The 10771-nt window shown below is 42.0% G+C and overlaps 1 protein-coding gene across 4 annotated transcripts; it reads right to left on the reverse strand.

Moving 5' to 3' along the window:
- Positions 1 to 2511: 2511 nt before the first annotated feature.
- On the reverse strand, positions 2512 to 10424 carry si:ch211-171h4.5 (sialoadhesin). 4 transcript variants are annotated; one of them, XR_007030346.1, is made up of 13 exons: positions 10294 to 10424; positions 9828 to 9881; positions 9373 to 9611; positions 8539 to 8689; positions 7589 to 7746; positions 6528 to 6675; positions 5537 to 5673; positions 5023 to 5161; positions 4475 to 4580; positions 4291 to 4309; positions 3558 to 3635; positions 3352 to 3449; positions 2512 to 2785 (listed from the first exon to the last, which is right to left on the reverse strand). XR_007030346.1 is itself a non-coding variant. In XM_047330368.1 (12 exons), the coding sequence occupies exons 2-12, from the start codon at positions 9874 to 9876 to the stop codon at positions 2690 to 2692; spliced, it is 1320 nt and encodes a 439-aa protein (XP_047186324.1). In that variant the 5' UTR covers positions 9877 to 9881; positions 10294 to 10423; the 3' UTR covers positions 2512 to 2689. The 4 variants fall into 4 exon arrangements, 2 of the variants coding, with proteins under 2 accessions (XP_047186324.1, XP_047186325.1); XR_007030347.1 differs by having other exon boundaries at positions 3348 to 3449; XM_047330368.1 differs by lacking the exon at positions 3352 to 3449 and having other exon boundaries at positions 10294 to 10423.
- Positions 10425 to 10771: the final 347 nt, after the last annotated feature.

Here is a 10771-nt window from a genome sequence, read left to right on the forward strand (position 1 = left end):
CTGGAGGGGAGAGGCATTTCAATTTTTCCTAGTTTGGTGGAGCTGGTGCCTCAACTTAACTCAAAGCTGATTCCAAAGGACAGTTTGATGAAAATCGGAGGAATCACAGTGCAACAGATTCACTATGTGCCACTAGATGGCAGCAGAGCAAGGACACACATTTGCACACAACTGTTTCACACAGCTATGGAAGAGTATTAGTGCCATGCACGAGAAGAAAATGAGCGGGAAGAGTTTGAGAATAAAGTCGAAATGTCGGGAATAGAGTTGAAACAGCCCTAAACGTCCGTGTTGTGGTTCCAGTTCAGCTGTCACACATCCACGTTAACTAACATTAGCAGAGCTACGCTAGCTTCGCTAACTGCGCGCCTCTCAAAATTCATTAACGGTTGTTTGCAAGTGAACGTTATCGTGTCAGGACACACGTTGACCCCTTGTCCTGCATCCTTTCTTCCAGATTCAGCCTGTCAATAATAATATCGCAACTTTCCAACTTGGTTAGCACCTAGCGTTAGCTAGCAAACTGGCTAACAAAACATTAACATCCGGTTGTCTGGTGCTGCCAGAAAGTCCTTTGGGGTCACAATTTGTCTTCTCAATCAACCGCAATCAACCCCGCCACTATCTACTAGCTAGTAACTACTGTTAGATGCCATCTAAGATAGTGCTGTTGTTTGAATTTCGTTGTAACTATTCAGTTATTAAACTTGATTGTGTAAAGCTTATGTGACTCTTTCATATGACTTTATAGCATAAGAACACCGGTTCCCTGGACCTGGCAAAAGACCATGTCAATCAAACATTTCAACTTCATTCTCGAAATGCAAGATAAAAACAAATGTACCTCCTCTCATTTATTTCCTTATTCCTGGGCCTTATACTCTTCCATAAACATCAGGTGAAACACTGATAACTTGAAATCTATCTGTCTGTCTGCCTGTCTCTCTATCTAAACTCTTATCAAACACGCAACGACCTAAAAAACGGCGTGTGTCTGTATTAATTTGAAATGCAAAAATGAACAGGAAATCTCTGTCTGAGTCAGGGGTCAGCGAAAGGAGGAACTGGTTCCTCATTCATTTCTCTTTAGAGGGAAGGATGAAAAACTGATTTGCGGTGCTGAGGAGCAGCGAACCTCCTTGTAGTAGGACGCAGTTACTCAAGAGGCAAAGTGTTTTAATCTTCTTGTTATTTTTTAAATGTATGTTGACAACAAACAGCAGGTTCTGCTTTCTACCTTTCATAAAGGGTCTTCTTAAACGCAATTGTAGGCTCCACTTAACTGACGCTTTACAGATCAGTTATGAAACATTTCGAGCTCCTCTCCCTTCGGCACATTGTGATCTAAATTTGCACCTTCCCCTGAGCAGGAACCTTTCAACCTTTCAGGGGTAAATCTTCCCTCCGAGGATTCTGATGTAGATCCTGGTTCGTCTGGTAAAAACTCTGTCAGCTCCTCCTTCGTCTTCTGGAAAGAAGAGCTGCAAGATCTTCAACCGTCAACCGAAGCAGCTAAAGCGCCCTGTACCTCTCGGTCCTCCAATTCCCTTTTTAAAAATTGAGTTTTTGTTCATTTACCCCTTGCAAGACTGGCCTTTTGATTAAATACATTTTCCTCCATACCTGCATTTTGGGTCCTGCCTGACTCACTCTTTCTTCTTTAGAGAGATGAACTTCACTCACAACCTCAGTACCTTGTGTTTGTCGTACTTCGTTCTTCTTCTTGTGACCATCCATCGTTATGGAGCTAGGTGTTCTTACGAATGTGGGAGCTGAGATCCATTGGTTTCCTCAGGTGGACTCGTGTACACTAATAGTCGTAGCGAAACGCTTCACAGTACTGAAACATTTATTCCACAGTTTGCGAAACCCCTTACAGGAGCATCCGAAGCTGAGTAATCTTCGTACAGAAAGGTACAGGTTCCTGAGTCTCAACTGAACTAACTAGTTAATTTATGAGATTACAATCTTCAAAGGCACTAAGGGACTTCAAAGCCATGCAAAGAGCTCTTTCTCTTAAAGCGACAGTAACATGCCTACCTGTTTGAGAACGGGACATGGTGAACCTCAGACCTGTGCACCAGATTTGAAAAGCTCCTCTCTGCTTCAGCTGCAGTGACTGAAAGTGTCCAGTGACCGAACATCATAGTGTCACCTGATTATCGCATTTCTTGATTAAAGAACATATTCTAACAGGTACTCTTTAAATTGACTATTATGGTTATTACTGTTTGGGCAATAAATCAACACATGTCATGTCTTTCATCCATTACACATCAAATAACAACCATGGACTCTCCAGCCTCAGATAATAATGACGCTCTGATTCATGATAAAAACAGAAAAATAATTGAAGTTGCGAGAGAGAAGCATAGTGTAGATTCTATATAGATCTGTGTCTAAGTATAACTTCACAACGGTGGTGCTGGTGCTGATCAACCGTCAGTACCGGTAAAACCCCCGACAATGTGTGTCACATGTCAAAGAAGCTGCTTGATGAAGCAGACGTGGTTCAGTGACAAAAAAAATATTGTTTTTAATAGAAATAGGATTCAAGAAATTCTTGTAAGAAGAAGCTAGATAATGTGGAGTCAATATATTTGAATCTGCACAAAATCTTGTTATACCTTAATTGACAAATGCACAATGTATGTTTAAACAACTTGAATCAAATCTTCGTCCCAGGCCTTCAGGTCCGATTTGGCTGTGGCTGATTTTTGACTGTGGTCTCCATGGCAATGCTATTCTCATAGTCGGCATCTTCAGGTGGCGGCTTCGGTTTAAACTGTTGAGATGAAACATGAAGACACAGAATAGAGTAATGCATATGCATATTTCTATGAAAATACAAACTGATCAGCCAAGAAGTGTCTGTAGCCTGCATTCCCTGGAATGACCAGCAGAGAGCGACACCTCCACTAATTGTTTCTATAGAAGTCAATGAGAAAATACCCAGGGGAGACCCCAGATCGGAGTCAAACCGCCAATCACTATGTGTAAACTCAATATGGACGCGATTCAAGAGGCTCACTGACACATCGCCTCCTTCGACTAGATTTCTTGGCAGCTATATATCTACATGGATTAGCGACAGCCAATCAGACTGCAGGACTACAGTGTAATCTGAGGTTTCACCTGACATGAAGTCATACAGTGACTGAACTTGGCATTAAGAGGCGTTTTGACAGGATGTGCCCTCAGAGCAGATGAAATGTTCTCGAAGATGAAGAGGGGACGCCCAACAGATGAGAACCCTCTGGTCTACGACTTCCTTTTACACAGGGACGGCATTGCCAGACTGACGGACTCAAGGCTTGCGTGATTGAGTTCAAACTGGAAGCAGAGACCTACACGTCGCTGTGTAGGCAAAGATTGCATGAAGGGAAGTTCGCCGGGAGGGCAATGCAGTCAGTATCTTTGACTGCATTTTAGATGGCGTTCCAACAAGCCTGAACACGAATAACAGATTGCAATCGGTTAAATGAGTCTTGTCTTCCTGCTCCAGCTCGTCTTGTTACGCTCAGTCATGAAAATATTCCGCGAAGGTTTTCAGATACCTTGAGATGGTCATAGTCGGAGGTGAGGCTGAAGGTCTGCAGATCGATGTAGGTGTGTTCCCCCTTCTGCTCAATCTTCTACAAAAATAAATTAAAATAAGATCTTATGAATCACAAAATGACATACGCACAGGCTTAATATCACTTCATGGCATTCATGTAGATAAACTATGTTTGTGAAACAAAAATCAGAGACGACCCACAGAAAGGGAGGGGAGACAGGTGTGACATCTTAGCCTTCGGTAGATGTTGTCAACGAGACCGCGACGGCCGAAACCAAAATGAGACGGTATGGTCTATGGCGGATTTCCTATTTGCCCTCACCAGCTTGTTCCGCCCTTACCACTGTCACCTAGCAACGAAGCTGCAGTTGCCCACAGATGTCACCAACCCGCAATGTATTCTGGGATAGGTGGATCCATCCGCTGGATCCTTCGTTACTCGGGAATGGAGGGACGAATTGCCGCTGTGACGCAATCGCAATATTGAGGCATGTTGTGATGAAGCGACTCGCTCATTAAAAGGGTAAAAGACGTGTCATCATGTTTAACGTTCAGTCGGTGTTAGTCAATGCGACTTGCTGCCTCAGTCGGACGGAGAAGACGAGACTCTGACTCGGCTGTGACGTGCTCAGGATTAAATAAATCCTTATCATGTCTAGTCTAGTGTGTTCACACCGTCTCTCGTCTGGCTGTCACCTTCTCTGTTTAAAGAGGAAGAAGGAAATTCTTACCTTCAGCCTCTTGGAAAGACTTGGCAGGAAAAGAAAAACAAACAGAAGGAAAATGAGTCAAAGCTACGAGGACGTACTGAGGAGATACATTGTTGTGTATCTTGAACATTTTAAACTGCAAAAACTGTTATTTAGGCACGAAAGGAGAAATGAGAGCGTTACAAACTGTACAATGTTTTCTGACCTTTGATATTTGTACAAATCGACAGCAACAGTCAGAACGTAGAGAAGCAACACGGCTCCACAGATAATGTAGGGAATCATCACCGAACCCTCACTGCTGCCTGTGGCTGAAACAGAAGGGAAGACACCTTTCATTTTGCAATCGAGGACTTTCTTTTCTACAACGTGCCTTGTTTGCACAAGTTTGTAGTTTCCTCCATTTCCCAGAATCCCGGCCTTTTTCCAGGCAAAGTGACCGGTGGAGGAAAGATTTCACTATTACTTAAAACTCAAAACACAACATCGACAGTGGGATTTAATCTAGTTGCCAGATGCTTGTTTCGTGTCTTGTGGATGTTTTCTTGTTTGCAGATAGATTTAAATGGAATACATTAGATTTCCTCCACTGTTCACTAATCTAACCATCCGTCTCTGAATCACACGTCACAACCTGCAGCTCGATTCTGAGAGTTAGAGCCTGATGGTGCGGCTTTAAAAGTTAATTCATACAAATATATATATATATATATATATATATATATATATATATATATCGTGTTATGAGTTTACCTTGAATGGCGGTGACCTCCAAAAACACAGGTCTGCTCCTCTGAGAGCCCCTCAGACTCTGAGCTTCACACAGATACTCCCCGCTGTCCTTCGGGTTCACCTGCAGGACCAGTGTTGCTCCTTGTCCAATCCTGGTGAGCTGTGATGAGGACAAGTGTGACAAGGCTTCAGTTAAAGTAAAAAACAAACAACAACTATTCATTCAATCGTCAGTACATTTTTTGGTAAAAATAGATTTTTCTCTGTTGTATGTCAATGGATGGAAGAAGGTGAATAAAGATGAATGAGTATGAAGTAAATCCTTAGAGAGCAAAACTCTGGGTTCGCTCAAATAGAAACATAATGTCACCCTCCCGCCTGCCTACCAGGCATCATCCCTAGATTCTGTTTCTCCTCCTGATTTTAAAACCTGTTCTGAAGTGGTTTCTTTTCATTCAGCTACAAGAACAACAACTCTTGTAGCTTGTAACTCAAATTAATGAATCAAATAAGAACCGGCAGGTTCTGTCGTCACCTTCCCGCGGTCGCCTCTGAACCAGCTGTATCGTCTGACAGGAGGGTTGGCGTCGCTCGAACACGCGAACGTCACAGTTTCTCTCTCGGAAACGGGACCGGACGTGTTGATCGTTGCCGTAGTGAATCTGGGAGCATCTGTGGGACGACAGACAGATACCTGGTGTTCAAAGCAGGAATAAGAAACTGAAAATGGGCGGCCTGTCTGGATCGTCAGAGTTCCAGAGTTTCAGGGTTTGTTAGCTGGATCATCCCTCCAAAAAACTACTGAACATTTTCCCAGTAAACTCAGTGGACGGATGGAACATGGGCCAAGAAAGGATCCGGAAACAAAGTCGCAGATCCAAGATTTCTTTTTTCTTTTATTTGTTTTTGTCTTTGTCTACTGACGATATCCATCAAGTGAGGAGTAGAGTCATTTCCTCAAAGACTTCTATAGAATAGTATAATGTATAATATAATAGAGTAATGTGCATTTTCTGCCACTTTATTCTTCAAGTTCAGGATTTTATAACATACTTAGATTACCGATACAAAATAATCTACTGATAAAGTGTAAATTATTATGAAAGTTCTATAAACTTCACAGGCTACGCTTTGAAAGTTAATGAAATTAGTTCCCACTTTTTCCAGCTGCAGCATGAAAGTGATACATTAATACTGTTGCTGTAAGTGACTTATACTATTGACACTTTGCACCAAAACTTTATTTTCAATTAATGCCAAGTAACATTGTTACCTACTGTCACTGTCGTGCTTTTACTGTATTGAATGTCACTTATTATTTCTCTTGCTTGCCCTTATTATTATTATTTTATTTTTGTTTGAACTACAGAACTGCTGCGGGCCTCGTACTAAGTATTCGATTGCCCAGTGTAACCTTGTGTTCTACTGTACATATGACAAATAAACTGGAAACTGGAAACTCAAGGTTTCTCCTCTGCGTGTTCGCCAGCAGAGGACGCTGTCTGTTCGGACAAACTGAGTCTCACACAGGACGTTGAGTCTCCGGGTTCCTCTCGACGTCCTTCTGCCCTCCGACAGCAGGTAGGAGGCGGAGCACATGACGCTCTGGTTGTGATGGTCGGCTGAGGCCATGAAGGTCATCGTGGATGTCAAGGTCGTCTGCCCGTCTTCGTTCTGCTCTTTCAAAAGAGAGAGGAAATAATGAGTAATGAAATAAAAACAGTCTGGGCGAGTCTTCCTTTTATCCCGTTGCATTAACAGTTACATTACTTTAGTATATTGTTGTAAAGAAACAACATGGAGAGGAACCCATCACTGTGGACTCTTTGTTTGAAGAAATCTAAACAAAAGTTTTATCAGACAAATTATCATACACTTTATGCTCTATTAATATCATAATAGTATATAATGACTCATGTCCGTGGAGCTTATTTGAACTTCTTAATATGACATTGGGAGTTTTTTAATGCGTGATGATATGTTGTAATTGATATAATTGCGTTATGACAAATTGTACGTCTGAACGAGTGAGTCGCTCTCTCACAAACAATAACACCGATCTTCGTCTGAATCATTTAAAAAAATATGTAAGTAAGGTGTCCTAAAAGACAAATAAAAATATTCTGCATGTATTTTTATTTTGGATATGCTTGTACAGCATAAAATAGCATGAAAAAATTAAAATAAGTATTTTTTTTTATTATTGCTTAATCATCAATAAATCCACTTAAAAAAAGTCCAAAAGCATCAATTCATTGATGTTTATTGATTATGTGTGAATGCAAAGTCTGATACTTTATTCCTCTAAACCATAGAACTCTACACACACACACAAACACATACGCACCAAACGTAGATTAATCTGCAGCTGAAAATAGTCCCCCAAAAATGCCTTATTTAATACATTTTGCATTACAAGGCTCTGTTTTTTGGAGAATAATTTAGCCATTAAAACAATATAATATTGATAATAATAAATTTGTGTCAGAAAAATATTAATATAATAACATTGGCCTTTAGCTTCAGGAGCCTGAATGTATTTTCCCTCTAGCGATGAAACCGAATGAGTAGGTGAGTGACACGTCACCTGCAGCATCTGTGACTCCTCCCGTCTGGAGCTGTCCTGGGGGGACCAGGTGAGGGAGGGGGGCAGGGTGGAGCAGGACACCGGGGCGGAGCACTGCATCCTCACCTGGTCCCCCTCTGGCAACTGATCCACGAAGGTGAGCTGGGGAGGGGGCGGCTCTGAGGTGGAGGACGCAGACGGGAAGCGACAGTTGTCAGTCGTTCAGAGTCGCCTGATGATGTCTCCGACTGATGTGGTGCTCACAGGAGTTTTTAGCGCCTCTTGACTTCCAAACAGCAGCTTGTTGGGGAGATCGTTAGACTGGCCCCTACGCTTCCTGTCTCTAAATCCCGTCTTGAAACACATTTTTACTCCTTGGCTTCCAATTCAGTATAATGTTTTTTCGTCCCTGTCTCTTGTCTGTAAACCTGGTCCTTGTGTTTCATCGTTTTGTTTGTTCTTGGGTTATGAGCCACGTCATAGCTCATCGCAGGGTTAACGGAGGCAAACTCTGCTTTTTCAGTTTTGTCCCTTTCCTCTCGTGTGTTACACGTGTTTTTTGTGGATGTTCAAGTTAAAGACGAGTAGTCGACGGACTTGGCAGCTGCTCCGTGAGGACGTGAGCTAAATGCTAATGTTAAACAGGTACGTTTAGCATGTTCACAATGTTAGTGTAGCAAAATCTTATAACAATCCATCCCATAGCTGTTGTGATATTTCACAGACGACTACAATTATCAACGTGAAGCTGGGTGGAAGGTTCAAGGGGTCGGATTCAGGAAGATTCATCCTCTGGGAACCATGAACGTAGCAAAAACTTCATGGTGACACTGTACATCCTGTAGTTTTTCTGTCGCCAAACACCAAAAGTCTGATAATCACGTGACAAACTCACGACTTCGGTCAAATATTTGCACATTTGAATGAGAAGCCACAACAATTAGCTGGATGCTAATTCAGCTCTGTCGTACCTGTCTGAGCGGTGATGAGGACGCCGTCGCTGAAAGTGAACTTGAGGTTGGGACAGTCGAGCCTGAAGAAGTAGACGTCGTTGTCGCTCTTCGAGAAGCGATGGATCATCGTGGTGCAGTTCTTCCTCTTCAAGTCGCCGACAACTTGTCCCTGCGAGAGTTATGAGAGAAACAAGAACAGCATTTTATCTTTTATCCACGACAGATTTGACTCCATGAACACATCGAGCTGATGAATGAGGACTGCTAAAAAAATATTTCGTCAATTTCTTTATGGCCATTCAAAAATGGTTCTCAGAAATTGCCACTGTGACCTTGACCTTTTACCTTTAAAGGTCAAATGCGGTATATGACCTCAGAATTGGCTATCGTTTCCATACGTGTGGTCACGTGGTCGATAGATCACCTGTAAATGCATTGTTCACCGAAAGGTCAAATTTGATGAAAACTTATGAACTTTGAACAAATTTTTCTGCATGAAGATGACATCAAATCAAATGTGACTCACCTGCCTTTTCAATAAGCATTCCAACGCCACCCGTCCCATCTCAATACGAACTTCGGTTCATGAGTTATGTGAGATAATATATTTTGAGGGTATTTGGTTCTGGTGACCTTGACCTTTGATGCTTGGTAACCCCAAATGTATTCATGTGCAAACAATTATCAATATTAGCTTATGCAGCGAGTTTCATAAAGATCTGTTCGCGACTTATAGTCTAGAAGTCCTGAGTGTGATGTATTTTTACTTTGATTATTCTGATACTTTAGGATTTGAATTTTTTTTTTAACTTCCAGGAGTCACCACCTTCAACCAACTGAAGTGATGCTCACAAGCTTTTCGCCGACAAAGACTCGACCCACTTGTAAGACGTTGGCGGAAGGATTGAGTGAGTTCAGGACGATCGGACCGCTGAGGCTTCCCCTCCTCCACACGCCGCTGTCGGAGCAGTTCAGCACGTTTGCTTCCTGGTTGCCCGGGACCTCGAAGCGACACGGGACGGTGACGCAGGAGTTACCGAGGCTCTCGATGCTCCGAGGCAGCGTTATTTTCCAGGTTCTGCTGAAGACACCTGGAGAAGAAAAACATGTAAATATACAACAGCAGATCCTGTACTGCCCCACCCCTCATGGGCGGGACACTGTGAGGGTGTTTTCACTTTGTGCCACTAGAGGGCAGCAGAAGCAAGAGTATATCTCCCTCTCAATACATTTGTGTATTTCTCCACCACAGTGGCTCTAACTACAACTATACTTCCTACGGTGTGAAACATCCAGGAAGTACCGACCTTGCATCACGGCGATGAGCAAACCGACGTCCGTCAGACCGACGACCATCGCAGCTGGAAGTGAAGAAGCGTTTGAATAAATTAAATTAAAGATAATTAAAAAAACAGACAAGAAAATAAAGGATCAAAACATTATTTAGGAACAAAGATCACAATTTATTTTGTCAGACATTGGTTTTTAAAATTCTGGCGAGCAACCTTTCTGTGGATTCGTCGAATGCCACGAATAACAAGACGACTCAAAGTGAGAACCTGCACCTGCAGCGCTGCCATTTTGTTTTCATATTTTAAGAAACATGGAAAAACATGTGGTGCAGAAAAGTAACAAATTCTCCTGAGAACATCCAAACTCGTCTTCTGCACGGAAGCCAACAAGCACCGAAGATTTATTAGCAAGAAAAGAGATTAGGTGATTTGTTTTTTAACACCACAAACACAAACACATATTCATGGATCATAACTTTACCTGTCCAGTGATTGTGAGCAGTTCGTCCACAGTCGGCGTCTGCGAGTGTTTGTGTATTTACTGTGAAAGACGAGAGGATATTTTTAAAAAGGAAGTGTTTCTGGAGAAGTGGTGAATTTAGTGATGAAATTCCGACGGCTTCTGCAACAGATGCTGTCACAGTTCAGAGAGTTGGTTCACCCACATTACAAAAGTCCCACTTTGTAAAGGTTTTGATTTTCCTCACATTGTTCTGCCGCCAGATTGCGCGAGGAGAAAAAAGATGTTGATGTTTTAAAAAAAAGGCCTCTGGGCCAATAGCTGAAATCTATCTATCTATCATCTATCTATCATCTATCTATCTATCTATCATCTATCTATCTATCATCTATCTATCTATCATCTATCTATCATCTATCATCTATCTATCTATCTATCATCTATCTATCTATCTATCATCTATCTATCATCTATCTATCTATCTATCTATCATCTATCT

This window comes from Scophthalmus maximus, chromosome 22 (assembly GCF_022379125.1).
Source record: "Scophthalmus maximus strain ysfricsl-2021 chromosome 22, ASM2237912v1, whole genome shotgun sequence".
NCBI lineage: Eukaryota > Metazoa > Chordata > Actinopteri > Pleuronectiformes > Scophthalmidae > Scophthalmus > Scophthalmus maximus.

Coding starts and splice junctions, on each gene's coding strand:
- si:ch211-171h4.5 (XM_047330368.1), bottom strand. CDS start 9,876: ATGGTCGTCGGTCTGACGGACGTCGGTTTGCTCATCGCCGTGATGCAA. Junction 8,690..9,372: donor TCTTTGTCGGCGAAAAGCTT/GTGAGCATCACT, acceptor TAACTCTCGCAG/GGACAAGTTGTCGGCGACTT. Junction 5,162..5,536: donor TCAGAGGCGACCGCGGGAAG/GTGACGACAGAA, acceptor TCCTCATCACAG/CTCACCAGGATTGGACAAGG.